The 18,331-nt window shown below is 40.6% G+C and overlaps 1 protein-coding gene across 1 annotated transcript in view; it reads left to right on the plus strand.

Annotated features, from left to right (window-relative positions):
• TMPRSS15 (transmembrane protease, serine 15) overlaps positions 1–11,441 on the plus strand; it is a 151,773-nt gene extending 140,332 nt beyond the window's left edge. The window contains exons 22-27 of the mRNA XM_019523896.1: positions 233–282; positions 618–792; positions 5,456–5,637; positions 5,910–6,005; positions 9,743–9,882; positions 10,765–11,441. Of these exons, the coding sequence (XP_019379441.1) occupies positions 233–282; positions 618–792; positions 5,456–5,637; positions 5,910–6,005; positions 9,743–9,882; positions 10,765–10,920 (799 nt within the window). The 3' untranslated portion in view covers positions 10,921–11,441. The remainder of the gene's footprint in view (positions 1–232; positions 283–617; positions 793–5,455; positions 5,638–5,909; positions 6,006–9,742; positions 9,883–10,764) is intronic.
• Positions 11,442–18,331: the final 6,890 nt, after the last annotated feature.

The following is an 18,331-nucleotide window of genomic DNA, read 5'->3' on the forward strand; positions in this document are numbered from 1 at the left end:
TGCAGAGTCCTTCAAAGGGGTAACTTTGTATGTGATAGCCATGTCTTATATTTCCAATAGGAAAAATATATATTTCAGGATTGGGTAGTGCAGCTAAAATACCATATATTACTGGTGTACTATTGCTGTCAAATAAGAAAGTTTGGTTGTGAAAAATAAGGTAAAATGAAGCTCATGTAGTGTTATCCAGTCTATAGCCAGTTAATTGATTTGCCTGTGTTTTTTATTTTAGCAAACAGTGTCTCAATAATTTAGTGATTCATCTGCAATGTAACAATAAACGTAAGTAAATATGAAATAATTTAACTTTCAAAATCAGATTATTCCAGTCCAGAAAATCCATGTATACATGGTTTCAGTGATTTTAGTGGCAAAGTATAAGAGGTACTTGAACATTAATTAAAAACAGGAATATTTTGTGTTCCTTGAAATTACAGTAAAGATCAGTCTAAGCCCAAAACAATTATTCAAGATCTCCCATATATAAAGGATGATTTGTTCTAATCCCAGTTTTTAAACGGACATCTTGGACTCATCTTTAAAAAATGATCAACTCATTTCAGATTCCCCCCACCTCCCCTTCTTTTTTTTCTTTTTTTTATGCTTTGTACTTTTAGCATGTGGAAAACCACTGATAACTCAGAAGAAAAGTGCAAGGATTGTAGGAGGAAATGATGCCAACATAGGCGCTTGGCCTTGGATAGTCTCACTACATTATAATAACAGACATTTGTGTGGAGCTTCCCTTGTCAGTGATGAATGGCTGGTCTCGGCAGCACACTGTGTATATGGGTAATGTTTACTTTGTCCTTGAGTTAATACATCAATCGTAATGACCCCTCCTCACAGCAGATGCAAATACCCCGACAGAACATGGTTTGCACAGAGCAATTCTTGTACTTATGTAGATTCCAACTGCAGAAAGGGGGCCTATGTCTGGATTTTTAATACTACACAATTTTTTTACAGCTGCTAAGTAAATTTTCATGCTTAAATTATTTTGTTTTTTTTAACCACTGTTATTGTTTATGCATTTCCAAACTTGAAAATGAATTATTTAATGGTTTAATAGACCCATCAGATAAATTATTCAGATCAAGTTCTTGAAAATCCTATGAAATAATAAAGTTGGAATGCCATTAGTGGAAAGTAACTGGAATAAAAAGCACAAATGTGTAACGGATTCTTGACATTTCTGGACAGGTGGGTAGCCATGTTAGTCTGAAGTCATGCAGAACATAGGGCAAGGTAGCACTTTAGAGACTAAAAGGTTCATAGAGGCATGAGCTTTTGTAGGCAACACTCTACTTGTTCAGATGCTTAGCCTCTAAGGGCTTTTTTACACATGCTGTGGGAGCTGGGAGGGGGAGTGGAGCTTCAATTAGAGTAGCTTCAAGAACTGGTCTAATTAAAGCATTGCTGCATCTCATGTATCAGTGTTCCCGTGCTTTAAAATGGCAGTGGGGGTGCTTGAACTAAAGCTTGTTTGACAAGCTTTAGTTCTATAGTTCTAGCACCCCTGCCACCATTTTTAAGTGTGAGGATGTTGATACATGAGATGCAGGAGGCTGTTGGAGCATGGCAATTGCCAGCACATTGGAGCAGCCTCCATGCTCATGTATAGGTGCCGTAAGATGCCACTCTGCCTTACCTTTTGCTTGACATTTCTGTAGCTTTTTCAAACATTTCTCTTGTTCTTTTCCTTCTTCCCCATTTAAAGTTAATATTGTGATGATCTCGTGTACAGCCAAGTCATGGTTTTGTTCCAATTTTTACATCAGAAACTCTATAGCAATATGAGGATAACATGAAGTCAGTGATATGAACACCTGAGAACCCAGATCATCATTTAATTATGATCTGCATTGTTATTAGGCAGTGGAGACAGGCTTGTGGTTCTTTCACTTGTTCATAGCCACATTTCTTGAGCTATAAGAATATATATACATTTTTATACAGGAATATATAAAAAAAATATGTTTAAAAAAATGGAAGGCCATGTGTGTTTAAATATATGAAATTGACACTGAAATATTTATAATTAATCTATAATTAAGGGGGTGCTTTCTTTACACACTTCCAATTTAACTTGTTGTGTAAGGAATGTTGTTATATCTTATCAAGGTAGATTCCATGTTGTCTGAAACATGATTGATCTGTACTGCTGCATAGATCAGCTCAGAACAGGGTCTCCCAGTATGAATAGCTATTCATTCTTAGTGGTAGAGACTTCTCAGAAATGTCCTCTGCTAGAAGTCTTTCTAGAAGAGGGAACAGTACAGACATTCAGGCTGCAGCTGCCCCGTCTCCCCTGCTCTCAACCTCTTTCCCAGACTGAGGAGTGGCTTCTCTAATCCTCCCATTCCTGGAAAGGGGGAAGTGGAGCAGCAGGGATAGACTCCCTAGCTGCATCCAGACAAGGATGGCTGTGCAGTATGTGGTGCCACAAACACATCTGCAGCACCACACACTGCACACTCAGATGTTCTCCATGCTGCAAAGGAGCACTGCAAAGGAGCACTACCCATGCATACACAGCTCAGCTTTTTTTTTTCCACAGGTATTTTTGACCCCTGGATATCCAGAGGTCAAAAAATCCTGCAGAAAAAAAAGCAGAGCTGTACATCCATGGGCAGCGCATGCCTCTCAAAAGTGGAGCTGGGCCACCCAAAGTCACTCTGTGGCTGCCAGTCAGGCTCCGTGTGGCAGAATTGCTACTGCTGCAGCTCTGGGAGGCCCCCAGGCCCCCAGGTAAGGCTGCTGGAGCCAGCCCAGGGCTGGCCCCAGCCTTCCCTACCCCACCCGAGGTAACTTGCTGTGCACCAAAGCACACATGGCATGGGTGTTCCCTGGGGACGAGTAGCAGCAGTTCAAAGTGCACCACTGCTACTTGTCCCCAGGGAACCAAACACTCACACCATTTGTGGACTCAGGCCCTGTGTTTCCCCAGACTGGAGACATCCTACCTCTCTACTCTCCTCCCATAGACTGAATCATGAGCAGAGTGGGCCAGTGGGACAAAGCCCCCAACCCATTCCTCAGACTGGGGAGTCCCCAGTCTGGGAAAGAGGTGGGGAGTAGCAGGTAACTCCTCTGCTCTCTTCTCAGCCCAGACTTGGAGGCAACTGGAGGAGAGCAGTGCCCCCATACCTTCTCCAGACCACCCGTCTGCCCCCAAAGAAATTGAGCAGACTCCAAGTATTCAGTCACACAAAGGAAACTCTCTCACAGGTACCTTCTCACTGGAAGATCTTCCTCCTGGAGGGGGCATGTTTCCTCAAAGTAAATATTCAAGATAGATATCTAAGAGATATATAAAATAAACATTAAAAAAATCTGATTCTAAAAAGAATATAGAAGTTACTTGAGTATATGTAATTATCAAGCACTTCAGACTGCCATGGGAAAAGAAAAGCTATACATTCAATTTTTTACCCTGCCACTCCCCACCCCGCAACATTAGAGAGGATGGATATTAAAGGAGCATTTTGTTACATGGGAAAACAATGTAGTCCTTATTTTGGGATCAACAGAGGTGAACAGCTTTTCCTTCTGTGCAAGTTTTTTTAAACTCCCTTTTCCTTCTGTGTTCCTGGCCAGCATGGCATTAACTGCCCTATGGTACCCAGACACTCCAAATCCAGAGAACCTGAATGCAGTCCTGATAGCATATTATATATGCCTCAGTCTTGGGATTGAAGGATATGTAGGTTGGCTTAAGCTCCTCTTCCTGTATTTTCCAGATTTAATAGTAATAGATTTAACAGTAACTGAATGGCAGAACATCAAATGGGAGTGGGGTGAGCTGGGTAGGACCCAAGGCAGACTCAGAACACCTGATTATTCTGTCCTATCCCCTGAGGCCTGAGTGGAGGGTGAAGCAGAACAAGGAAGCCTTTCCAAAGACTCTGAAAAATCAAGGCAATTGGGAGTAATTGAATGAACACTTGTAAATTCCTAATTTCAACCTGGAAGACAGCAATTCTCCTGACAGAAATATAATACCTGCATGTCACCTGTCTTTCGCTATGTTAAAAGAATGTCAGAAGGTGAAGCATGGTTTAAAATGCTATTCTACAATATGTTATTTTTACATCTATAATAAGAGTTAAGGATGGGGGTACCCTGAATAGGAAAACCACAGTAGATCTACCATTATATATAACTGGGTAGTAATAATAATAATAATAATACAAGGTGATTCTTCTTTAATTCTTGCTTAGGTAAGAACCTAATTATCTTCAGAGTTTCTCAAATAAAGTTTTACTGTATTTCATTGACTTCACTGGGAGTATTTAATAAATAAAGGCTGCAGGATTAAACTCTTAGCTCTGAGCATTAAAGTAAAATGTAATTTAAATTGAAAAATCAGCAAAAATCTGTTCAGATGTTCCAAACTGACCACACTAAAAGCATATTTATAATTTTTGGAAACAAACTCATATAAAGGGCACTTAAAACAAATCCAAATGCATAGCAGTCTCTAAATTAGATATGATGTATACAGCTCAGCAATAAATGAACATGTCAAATTTTTATCACTTAAATATTGTGTTTCTGTTGCATTCTAGTGGCTTTGTTTTTTGCTTTTATACAACTTATTTTTTGCCAGTTATAGGTGAAAAGACAAACTCATTTGTGTAACCTGGCAATGCTCAATATTCATAGTTACATTATACCACCATATTTACTCAAATCTAAGATGACCTTGAATTTAAGATGACCCAAATAATTATTTATAAATTTAGAACTGAAACATTAGTTATAAATATTTATAAATTTATTATCATTTTACATGTATAGAATCTAATTTTTGGAGGGCCCTCCCCTCCTGCCCCCTAGCCTTTGCTCCAGCCACTCTACCCCAGTCTCTACTGTCCCCCTCCTTCATGCCATCTCTACACCTGCAGCCTGTCTCCCCCTGCAGCCTGTGTTTTACAGAGCTGGTATAGACATGCTCTTATGGTACTGACACACATACGGAAAAGACGTGCACACACCAACCTCATCTTAGTATGCAGTAAATATGGTAAATTTCTATGGGGATGAAAAGGAGATTATGGATTTAACGGGGATTTTTAATTTATATGATTAAAAAATAGTAATACTTGAGCTGGAGTGTATCAATAATTGTGCCATTATCCAAGTTGTTAAGTGTAAATAATGTACAATTACCTTCATAGCAAAAATGTATCAAAAAGCCAGTAGTAATAAACTTTACATCAACAGTGCAATCAGAAACCTGTAAGCACTGTCAAATTACAGGATACTATTTCAGGTAATGTGACACAATGCACTATTTATAAATATAAATAGAGAGAGAGCAGTTTGTGTGTGTATGTGTGTGTATTTACATACACACAGTCACAAGTTTAAAAGTTAACATATTTAATAGGACATTTTTCAAGATCTTCATTGTTTATAAATAATTGTGAATATTCATTTTATTGTCTAGGAGGAATTTAATACCATCTAAATGGAATGCTGCACTTGGTTTGCATACTGTTTTGAATCTGACATATCCACAGACAGTAATTCAAGTGATTGATCAAATTATCATAAACCCCCATTATGATAAGCGCACAAAAAACAATGACATTGCTCTGATGCATCTTCAATACAAAGTAAATTTTACAGGTAAGGTATTTTCTTATATGATACTTTTAATCTGCATAATTTAAACTGATCCAGCTCTAATCATCCTGATTTTATTTGGATATTACAGGATTATGGAATACATGTACTAGTTTATACAAGCCAAAGATTCTTTGTAGACACAGTCCTACACTATTTGGGAGCCTAGCCTAAATAAGGAAAGGAGTAATTGGATTGATGTGCATTTTGCTTAGTGATATAAAAAAAACCCAGAATACTAGAAGCAAGCAAAACTGATTCATTTTCTTTCACAGATTACATACAGCCTATTTGCTTACCAGAAAAGAGTAAGGATTTTTTGCCAGGAATTAATTGCTCTATTGCTGGATGGGGTAAAACTACAAATGAAGGTGAGTCATCACATTTTGAAAACTATTATACTACACAAATTAATGTGGCAGATTCTGGTCTTGATTTCAAAAGAGCTGTTTTTATTTTAAGATTTGAAATGATTGTTATGATCATCTGTTTGTGCCGAGAGGGGAACTGAGGTGAGAGATGTAGTGATGTGTTCAATATCACCCAGTAGGCTAGTGGAAAAGAGTAAGGAGTTCTATGTAAGGGAATAATATTCTATTGGCGTGTCTACATGAGATACATTAGTGTGCACTATCCTAATGTAATGAGCATTACAGGTGCCCATCTACACGTTCATGCCCTTAATGTGCATTAAAAATGGCAAAATTAGGCTAATTGCAGAATCAAATTCAGGCGTGATTAGTTAAAGCACATTAATGTATGTGTAGACATGACCCAGCACTAACTTAGTGCCAGGTCTGACCTGCCACTAGGGAAACATGGCAGGGCTGCAGGGATTGGCACTAACTTTAGTGCCAAGTCTCTGCATGTGTAGACACCTGCTAAAAATCACTTAATGCACATTAGCTGAATGTGCATTAAATTTAGTTGTCTTTAAATGCATGTGTAAACACTCCCTTTATGTCTATTACTTGTCAGCATATTACTGAAAGGCACAAAGATGTGCATCTCAGATCCAGATTTCGAACACTAATCTCAAGGAGAATTCAGATGGAAGGATTTGTTTTCAGCTTATCTCTAAGAGGAAGCCATTCTCATTATTAGCTAATCCAAAATTTTAGTTTGAATGAGCACCTAGTTTTTCATATGTTGTACTATGATCATGTAGAAGTAGAAACCAGAAAAGAGGATGTAATGTTCTGAAAGACTACAGGGAAAGGGAACTGTTTATCATACCCTGTTTCAAACTTAAAAACTGAAATTCAGGTTTGCTTTTAACATTTCTGAACTAGGAATGGGTGCTCTTTATGCAATGTCAATCTCCATTGCACCAAACAATGTCAATGGAAAGGAAATGTTATGCACACATTTTCTGTGGCAAATATTTTAAAATCTCTCAAATATTTTTTTCTAATAGACTGAAAGCAAATATCATGCACAGAAATTTTTATGCCAGATTTCAGTCTGCATCTGACTTTTAGGGCATCATCACAGCTTGTTGCCATCCTTGGGAGTGCCTACATGAAACAGGCCACAGTTTTTATCACTTGTAGAGATATCCTAAGAGTATGCCTTGCACAGCTCATAGGTTCTCTTTCAGGCACATTTGTTGGTGCTTACTCTCTCAGAGTTTCTCCAAGGCAGCTACATTGCCTAACTGCGGGAACACAGTATACTGCATGCAGTGCAGGATCAAATGAGGTAGAATATGAGGTGAGGTATGTTTCACTGAGACAGTGTAGACATGCCCTTATGATCCTGAGACGCACGCATGGAGAAACTGGGATGGGGGAGATTTGATAACAGCCTTCAAATGCCTGCAGGGCACTTATAGAAAGGATGGAGATAAGACTGTTCTTTGTGGCTCTTGGAAACAGGACAAGGAGCAATGGCCTTAAATTTAGGTTGGAGATTAGGAGGAACTTTGTAACTATGTGGATGGTCAAGCATTGGAACAGGTTACCTAGAGAAGTCATGCAATCTCCATCCCTGAAAATTTTCAAGAACAAGTTATACAAATACTTCATGGCTTACGGATGATCTTTACTTGAGCAGGATGCTGGATTAGATGACCTTTTAAAGTCACTTCCATTCTACTTTCCTATGATCTGCCCCTATGATCTTATACACAATGAAATTTTGCCACTTAAAAAATGAGCAGACCCTTTATTGCATTTGCACTGTACTGCCAATTCCACTGTTTGTTGATTATTACTACAGACAAGGCCAAATTTTGCTCTGGGGCCTAGAATTTTGCACTGAGACATAGATGAGGCTATACAGAGAAGTTAATGGAAGCACATGGTTTGTGAAGTATTTACTATTAGCAGTGAAGCTTATGCAAGAAAGACACTAGTTCATTTACTGGAGCTTAGGCAGTTTTCAAGGCTGGGAATTTGCATTTTGATTTGTAAAGCAAATATCAATCTGGAGTCACTGGGCACCTCTACACAAGACGCTTACTGTGTAGTAGACTAATTAACTGCATAGTAAATGTCTGTGCATCTACACATGAGCCCTTATTAGTTTGGAGTAAACTAATTTACTCCGCAGCAGGAGTAATAAACTCTGCACCAGTGCACGTGACCTCCCCAGGCTCCCTGCCAGCCAGGGCTGCTCTGGCTCAGCTCAACATGCTGTCATCCCAGGCACACATGCAGACACACACTTGGGAGCAATAAACTTTGGAGCAATAAGCTCCAGAGTTTATTGCATTGCATTAATACATACATGTAGACGTGTCCAGTGAGAAATGTGCAGATGTTCAACTCCACTTTTGCTGAGCTATACACAAAATCATAAGGTTTGAACATACAATAAGGTTTTTAACTGACCCGTCAAAAGTCACATACAGTAAAATCCCTGTTATCTGGCACAAATAGGGAATGGGGGTGGTGCTGGTTACCTGAGGGTTTCTGGCCGGATGTAAAGCGGGGGGAGAGGGGTAGCAAGAGCTGCATGGGGGATGGGGGGGAGTGGCTGGAGCCACTGCCTGGGGATACAGGGCTCCTGGCTCTGACCCCAGGTGGGGTGAGAGGTGCTGGTGCCAGGATCGGGTCCCCCCCTTTAAATCCATCTGCGTGCCACTCCCCGCCTCCCCCCAAATACCAGGGCAGCCCAGCCACAGGCTGCTGCAGCAGGGTGGGAGGGATGCACACACAGCCAGGGAAGAAAGTGGCACAGCAGGCTGGAAAGTGGTGGGGTGTGGTGCCATGTGCATCCCACTGCTGAAATTCTGTTTAACAGAGTATTCTGGTTAATAAAATCCCGGATAACAGGGATTTTACTGTAATATACTCCAAGCAACAGGGTCCAAGCCAATTTTTACTAGCTATGAGATCAACACAAAAAATAGTAATTTATCTTAATGATTTTCATTAATGTTTCAGAAAACTCATTTTGTAGTTAGCTCTATTATAGAAACACAAAGTGTCATTACAGCTGCTACTCCAGTTTTATAGCAGAGTTGAACAGGAAAAGTATCTTAATGGACGTAATGCAAGGATGGGACTCAGAAAGCTTGCACTAAATTCTTAGCTCAGCTCACCTGCATCCACAATCATGGACCCACATGATCTACTCATGCCTGACTTCCCTCTGTAAAAATGGGAATAATAATTCCCTACCTCAGAGAGCAGAAAAATCCATTAATGATACCATAGTGACAAGGATCTTATAAGATCCTAAATAAATTTCAGTGGAGTTATACCAAAATAAATTGGAATAACATGGAGGTGAATCAGATCCTCTGTGGTGCTTGTAAGAAGAGTAAAATCCTGGAATTAGTGCCTGTGTCTACATGAGACATCAACTGTGCAGTGGCCCATGACTACTGCACAGTAGTGTCACATAGCAGAAAGCATGATGTGACACTACTGCACAGTTTATCTCAGGCTACCGCGCAGTCAGGGTCATGAAAAAGCCATTTGCTGATGCTACTACTCAGTAACTCTGCAGTGTTATTACTGCACACTTGTTTATACAAGTATTAAATGACTGTGCAGTAACAACTGTGCAGTCAGCATCTTGTGCAGACACAGCCAGTAAGAATGATGATTACTGAGTATACTATACATTTTGAGCAGGTATGCTTTTTATTTTGAATAAGGTGCCCCTGCAAGCATATTGCAAGAAACGGAGGTGCCTCTAATAACAAATGAGAAATGCCAACAACAGATGCCAGAATATAATATCACTGGACATATGATGTGTGCAGGTTATGACAAAGGAGGAATAGATTCCTGTCAGGTAAATAACAACAATACATGTTCATTACTAATGTAACTCTGCTTCTAATTGCTAAATAACTCACAATCTTGTCTTGTACTCATTAAAACCTTACCAGTCACTGTCTGTGAATGTAATTTCTTCTCACAGAGGGTCACCTATTTCATAATGTATCAAGATATATGTTTTAAACCTGGCAATCTATTTTGGACCCTCCTCCCATGAAAAAGAATAGAAAGGATGGGGGGGAAACATCAGATTGGATGAAAAGGCTGGAAATGCTATGTATTGAAGTACTTAGGTTTTGAGTGACCATCTCACAAAGAAAAAGTGCATGGTTCTGGAAATGAAGCATGCAGAGCTTAAATGCCAAGCTGATATGTCTGCAAGAAATCTCTTATGAGGAAAATTACAAAAGCGATTGAGGCATACTCCCTTCTAACAGCACTCTCCCATCTCCTAGCAGGAAAGACTGGTATAAAACCCTGAAGGCAGCAAAGAGTATTAAACAAGGGTATCCTCCAAAATGGTGGCAGGGTTGCTTTATCTAAAACCCATTCAATGAACATTAGATAAAGCATCCCCACCACCATTTGGAAGCACAGGGATGCTGATACGTGAGGCACTTCAGGCATCTGGCTCTCAGAGCTGCTTTTATTAGAATGTGCCCCCCAACTCCTGGAGCACATGTATAAATACACCAGGAGTTTAGGATCACGCACATTTAAAACACAAAAAACAATAAAGAGGTTGTTTTCCTTCAAGTATGTCTTCATGTGTGTCCTATTTCTCGTGCATGAGAATAAGCTGTGGCATTCACAAAGACAAAACTTTGTGAAGAATGAAAATGATCTTAAGGATGGTAATTTTTTATTTTTGTAACCCTTAATTTTAATATTTCAGGGAGATTCAGGTGGACCCCTGATGTGTGAAGACAATGGCAGATGGTTTTTGGCAGGTGTAGTATCCTTTGGCTATAAGTGTGCACTGCCCCATCGTCCTGGGGTGTATGTTAGAGTCACAGAATTTGTGGACTGGATTAAAAAAATTATTCATTAGCTTGATTTAAAAATAAAAGTTTCAAGGTAAATGTGGAGGAAAGAAGCATATGCAACAATGTATACCAATGTAGCATTCAACCAATAAAAAAACCAAATGAAAACTTGTCTAAACATAAATTTGCAGTAGAAAAAGTTGAATATCAAGAACTCCCATCATTAATAAAAAGCATTTCAAAGCAGCACTTTTATCAGTGATTCTTAGCATTTTACATAGATTGTTATATAATACCTGATTTTACTGTGTCAACATTATTCATTAATAACTTGAAAAAATAGCCATGCCTGATGCACTAAGAAAGCTTGTATAACAAAGTTCTGGAAGCAATACAAAAAATAAATTCCAGGCCAAATATGTTTGCAGTTTTTATGCTCTCCTTCCCAATGGGCATTCTCATTTCAAAGCATAGTGAATTCTGCTGAACACTTCCCACACATCAAAATGAGTTTCTACACTTGCTGTTTAATCTGAGATCATGGCAGATTTCATATCTCAACTATTACAAAAAGCTTTGAAATGAATTTTATATGTAGATGGTGTGTAAATCAGTCTGTTTGCTTTATAATGGATAAACTGATCCTCGGCCAAAAATTATCCTGAGTGTAACAATTCTGGAATGAATGCTGTAAAACAAAGGGTGAATGTTGTGCCTTATACTTTCTTTTTTGGCAAACATCCTGGTAATTACTACTGAACAAACTTCAGATATGTGCCTGTGTGCAGGCATATGCATACACACAAAATTAAAAGCTTTTTTTTCATAAAGTTTAATGTTCTAAAAGCATCTAATGAACGTCAGCCAATTATGCAAGTTGAAAAAGAATGAAGCAAATTGCTTCCTTGGTATATGAGCTGATTTAGGTCATCACCCTAGTCGTTTTAAAGCATTTTTCTGTTATATCAGTTAGGGTGAACAGCCTATTAGATTTCAAATGAGGGAAGTATTAATGTGCTTCACAGTTCTAATTTCTTGGGTTCTTCTCCAGATATTGTTTACTTTAAATGTCAATAGAAGTCTCCATTTGTTAATCATTTTATGTATGTTTTTTCAAACAAAATAACTCTAGTGTGATATGGTATATTTGTTTCTGATTGTTGGTTGTTATAAATTAATTCAACTCTAATTAATTCATGAAGCCACATAAAAGTTCAAAATATTATTAATTTTTTATATAGGACTTCGCACTGATGCTTATGCAACTGAGTGTTCCTGCATAACTGAGCCATAATTGTGTATAATGGCTTCTGAATAAGAGGCTTATTGCTGTTAATATGATATATGAACAAGAGTCAAAGATTTGACAAAGTCTTTTTTTTTTTTTGCTTCAGCAGCCAAAGTAAAAATTACAATGATGATATTCGGTGTCAACCACAATTGAAATATTTCAGCGTTTTCAGTTATTAAGAAAAGACGCTTTAGCTTAAATTAAATGTTTTGTTTGCCACAAAATGAAGTGGATTTTTTTTTTCTTGGATGAAGTGTTTTCTTTCTTGGAATTGTTGATAAAAGCAAAGGACTAGCTTCACAAGGGGACTTATGCACCATTTATAAAAAACAGCAAGAGGAGGAGGAGTGGATCTATACATGTAGCCAAGAAGTTAGAACATTTGTGTGGGGGACAGGCTATGTGGGTTTGTATCCTTCTTCTGCCTGGTTTAAACCTGTAACAGAACAGATGTTCAGTGCACATAAACCAGTCTGAAAATGGCTGAAACCTATTTGAGATAAACCTGGTTGAATGTAGTATGACTGATTTGGGTCAAACTGGTTTATGCAACATCTGTCCCAGACCCCTTGCTGGTTTAAGATAAACCAGGCTCCCCCAGCATCCTGGCATGCTCTCTTAGCTGGGTGGGGCTCTCTGGTCCACAGCAGGGCCTGGCCCCTCCCCTTTCCTCCCTGGCTGCAGCTCCCGTGAGACAGCATGGTGCTCAGCCCCTCCCCCTCACCACTCCCTGCTAAACAGGAATTCTGCCCTCCCCTCTGCCTTGCTGAGGAGATGTCTGTGTATCTAGTAGACCACATGCTGGCTAGGTCTCTGCTGAATCAACAGCAGAATCAACAGATAGCTGATAATGTCCCTTTGTTGTTTTCTTAATTGGGTGATAAACACTTTGTTAGAGGATGATAAATATTGTTATCAATTCCTTGCTAGGCTAATCAAAGCATCCTGCCAGGGTCTGTCCATGCCCCCTTCTCTGCCTCATCTAGGTCAGTGCTATGAAAGAGATGGGAGGGCTGCTCTAGTGCCCCCCGCCAGCTTCAGGCCTGAGCCACTGTAGACATGTGCCTGCATTTCTGGGATGTCTGTCTGATTACAAAACTGATTTAGCCTAGCCAGGTTAGACTAACCTGCAAAGATTGAATCATTTCAGGCTCAGGCTTTTTGAATGTCTGCCCCTAGCCTAACAGTCTGGGGGTTATCACAGTTTCTTCTGGAAGCAGTTTTATTGTGTATGGACTGATTGAATATTCATTGATCTAGAAAGGCAAGCACAATTACCTTATAGCCTGCAAGTTAGACTTAATACTTGGGAGGAGGGATACATATATCCCAGTCTCTGCTTTAATGAATATTTAATTATTTTATACACACAGCTTCACTGGGAGAAAGTGAAAGACACCTATCTGAATTTACAGCCCCTTCCATACCACTAGGTGGGTACTTTTTCCTGAGTTGAACCTACCCTAGATTGCTACTATCCAAGTTTGTACTTCATTCAGGTGATAGAAGAGCACAGCCCATCATAATACCTGTCTTTGAGAAGGTGGAGATGGATATCTTATGTTTCATTTGTATATTTATTACACTTCAGCACAGGTCAGAGTGTCTTTTTGTCTCTCTGAGTGGCCCTACTTGCACAGTGAGCAGGAGTGTGACTAGGTGGAATACTCTGGAACCTGTTGTAGAAGGACTACAGGGTGAACAGAGTAAATATTAATTTTTAGGCTTTTCAGTCTTTAAAGAAAGAACAAAGGGCAGAGGGATGGCATTTCATCCATTTATTTAAAGTTCTTCTGACAAGTCAACAAATAGTTTAGTCCAGGTCATTAAAATAATTTTGATGCAGTCAAAAGAAATGAGTTAGCTATGTTTAAAAAAATCTTATCTGTGCTTAATCCATGTCTATGAAGAGCCTGATGGGAGGAAATTCTGTGCTTAAAATGAGAATATAGTTAATCCCAAAATCAGTTTCTCAATAGTTTTACCTAAACATTCTGTGTTAAAGGGTAGGAAATGAGAGAGGTAGGCAAGGTTCTTCGGGTAGATGTGATACCTTTTATTAGGCCAACTAAATAGTTGGAAAAAAATGTTATTTGCAAGCTTTCAGGCATAAACACCTTTCTTCAGGCATAGGGAGATGTTGCTGGTTTTATGCTGATAATGAGAGAGCTTTTTTTTAAGAAGCAAGCTAACCAGCACTCTGCCATCCCAAAAGGAATGGTCTCTTGGTCTTCACAGACATGAAAGCAAAATTGTCTAGGTCAGACTAAGTAGTTCATCAACCCATCTGTTGCCACAAGAAGAAAAACAAGATAGAACCAAGTGAGAGGATAATTACTGTTCTTGTAGGCTCTTGCTTTTATACTATACTGACTGCCTGGTGCCAATCAATTCAGCTTGACGTGGGACCTCTGAAGAAAGGCCTAATGGATGCAAACTATACTCATGCTGACCAAGGAGTAGCAACTGTTTCTCTCCCCCTCTATATGTTTTCCCAAATCTTAAGAAATAATCTGCACAGTATGGGAGAAAGCTGTGTGCAGCCTGTTACTGGCTAGACTATTGGAAGACTGTAGCACTATTTTGCCATTCTGCAGAGATGCAACTTTCCATAGCATGGGACAAATCTACTGTGACCACTTAATGAAAAGCCAAGCAGTATCTTCTCCAAAGTATCACACATAAGATATTTACATTCATAGGTATAGCACCACTATATATGTAACCCTTCTGCCAGGCACTAGTCAGCAGCAAAAAGCATCAGGTTCACATTATGGGGTACCCCATAAATTTATACCAGTGGCTTGAGCCCCCAACCAGAAATCTGGGAGCACTCAATTTGCTGGGGTATCCCATATAAACAAAACCCCCTCCCCACAAGCAGTATAAGCACAAAAACCCAAACTTATTGTGGAGAATAAAAAAAACCAAAAAAAGAAAACACTAAATATAATTTTAAAACACTAATACCTACAAATCAAAGTCTATAGGTAGCACCCTCTTGAAGGAGGCTCCACTCATACCCAAGCAGTCTGGGACTTGGGGCTCCCTGATGGGTAGTTCTGGAGCCTGCACCCCTATACCTGCCAGTTCAGCAATGGGCCGAAGACTGGGGCCACACTGGAGAGTCCTGAGCTGCTCCTCGTGTTCACTACATCATGGGGAGGTGCTCGAGAGCATGGGTCCTTCTACATTGCAAGAGGCTCCGTTGCTTTTGGAGACAGTATAGAGTACTAACCTCCACTTCTGCATGATGGCGTTGAGGGGTTATCTGCAGCTTTTGTCAGTGTGCCCCTCCCTACCCCCCTCCCCACCATGGAGGGCAAAAACCCATATTATCCAAATATCATCATGGAGACTACTGTCAGTAACATTCCAGTGTCAGTAACATTTTTTTCTGTCACTAACTTCCCAGGGCATTGCATTTTATTCATGTACTGCCAAGATATAGGGGCCTTATTACATGGTAATTTTGAGTGGTTCCTGGAGTTCTTAACACCTGGATTGTCTGCACATTAACACCTTTAAGTGGTTTTAAGCACTCATTATGTGGCAAAATTATCTCGAAGGCAGGATTCTCTTTGATTCACACAACCCACACTTCCTTAAAGTGTGGCCACTCCCCACAGATGTGCTGCCCAAGTTGAAGTCTTCCAGTATCCCATGATCTCTAACATCTGTAGAGAAAAGATAGAAGCCTGTTCTGGTTCAGTTGCCCACTTATGGCAACTCACAACTACAGCTCCTAGTCCTGCCCCTGCTCAGCAGCCCTCTAATGGCATGTCACAGCTGTGCATGTGGGGGGCAGCTGGAGAAGGTTTCTAGACTAAGGGTATGACTGTTCCAAACTCTGAGTTAGCACAAACACTGATCAACATCTGTGCAGCTCACAGTATAAGGTATGACAATGCTGTAAGTTTGCTTTACAAACCAGCACCATTTCCTTTCCACTAGGGTTCAGCACTCTCAATGTCAGTAGGGGAAAAATCATTACAGTCTTGGTAGTCACAGGACTGTGGTATTTTTTCTTAAATAAGGGAAGTGAGCTAAGGAATGGTAGAGAATAAGTAGGGAAGACCATTTGAGAAATGCCAAGATGATATAAATGGGAAAGGAAACAATTGTTTGGGGGTGAGAGTCAAGTCATTTTCAAGAAAAGTGAATGAGCAAAACCTATGGCATAATCCTGATGTTGAGTTTTTGAATGTTTGCAATAATATTTTAGCAATAGTGTTGTGTTGCTAGGTTATTGTGTGTTATGGGTTTAATATTTTCCTTTTCTATTAAAGCAACAGAGGCAAATTTATTTCTGAACTTCAAAAAAAAAAAAACTTAACAGGTGACCATCCACCCTGAATTCCAATTCTAATTAGAAGTAAAAATATTTTTTGGTAGAACAAAAGTCAGTAATGTGAAATCAAGAACAATGAGATGGAACAGACATTTGTGGCAATAGAAATGTATAAAAGAAAATTGCTTAAAGTTAAAACATCAACCCTGATTATGCATCAGCATAGCATATTAAGGGGAAATATTTTTATTGTTTATGTAAGCCAGACCCTCATGCTGGGTGTTATCTGTGTGTTGTTTGCATATCTGTTAGTTGCATATCTAGATATGGGCTTGAACCTGTGTTATTTAATTTCATTAGTATAACCTGAATCCACCCTTTTTGGTGCCCAAAAGCATCTGGCAGCAGGGTTACGTTGCTATTGAGATTGTGACGGGCTAGCCAGTGGCAGCTTGGCCCAGAGGTTTTGAAAAGTTAAAAAATGATTGGGGGGGGTGGATTTCCTTTTCCCCACCAATCAGGCCTGGAAAAGGAGAAGGCTTACCCCCCATCACCCAGAGGTCATGTAGGGAAACCAAACATAGAAGTAGACTCACCTCTCATGTCACCTGATTGGTCCTACCAGCCATCTGGAGGGGGATAAAAGGGGCAGCACACTTGGCCCCAGGAGAGGAGAGATCACTGAGGGACAAAGAAGAGGGACCTGAAGAGCTGATGAGCTGACCAGTGGGATGCAGAGTGCTTGCCCCAGAAGAGCCCTGAAGCTGGTGCAGGGTCCAAACTGCAGGCGGTGGCTCAGTTCAGTGGCAGCAGTGCATGGGGTGGTATGTGTGGCAGATCCCCTGCTGAGACAAAAGCCCCAAACCACAGGCAGAGGCTCGGGCATCTGACCCCCAGCAGGGAGGCCAGGCGCTCAGCATGCAAGGCAGCAAGCAGGGCACCCCCTCCCTGCCCTGGGATTCTGGTAGGAGCAGCAGAGGGCAGCTCTCCTTGCCACACAGGGTGGTGTGCGGGGAATCCCTGGGCTCCGCATGCAGGGCAGTGTGTGGGGACTCCGGCTGCAGGGACACGGCCACCATCTTCCCTTCCCCGGCACGTGGCCGGCACCAGTGTACAGGTCAGTACATGGAGGATCCTGGGCCTGCAGTAGGCAGCCTGGCCCTCAAACTCCCCAGGCAGAAGGCAGGGGCTCTCTGGTGTGAGAGAGCCCACCCTGAGCTCTGGATAGCAGCTTGTGTTTTGGCTTTCCCTTCCCTGGTGTGAGGCTGGGCACCTGGTTTGGCATGCAGACAGCATGCAGAGGATTCTGGAAGCACTAGAACCTGGAGCTACAAGCAGCAGCCTAGGCATTGACAGCTCAGTGGTAGAGTTTCTGTTTGGCCTGTAGAAAACCTGGGTTTGATCCCTGGCCAAGGCACTGGAGGCATGAGTTCCTGGGAAAACAGAATCCTCAATGCATAGAAGGGGTTCCTTACCTCTTTCTTCCCCTCACACACCTCAATTTTTGTGAAACTTGTGCCTTATATTAGGTGAATCTGTGCCTTATATGTTGTGAACCCCTGGAGCCTAAACCTTGTTGCTGATTTGCCTCTGCTAGATGTATCTGTGCCTTACCTTTACTGAATCCCTTCTTGTTCTCCCTCACCCATTGTCCCGTCTTCCCCCACAGTCTGTCATATCTTAACCTGGTTCTTTCCCTATTAAACCCGTATATGGTTAAATTCCCACTGGTCTTGGCTCTACTCTATAGGGGATAGAAGGGGGTGCCTATCCCTCCAACAACATACTAGCACTCACTAAATCCCTTCAATTGGAGAGGGGGTACCTTGTCTGAGTACCACCCAGGTTACAAGATTAATTGTTTGAATTTACTTAAAATATGTAAACATCTTAA

The sequence above is a fragment of the Gavialis gangeticus genome, unplaced genomic scaffold (genome assembly GCF_001723915.1).
Source record: "Gavialis gangeticus isolate Ggan-Ray unplaced genomic scaffold, GavGan_comp1, whole genome shotgun sequence".
In the NCBI taxonomy this organism is placed as follows: domain Eukaryota; kingdom Metazoa; phylum Chordata; order Crocodylia; family Gavialidae; genus Gavialis; species Gavialis gangeticus.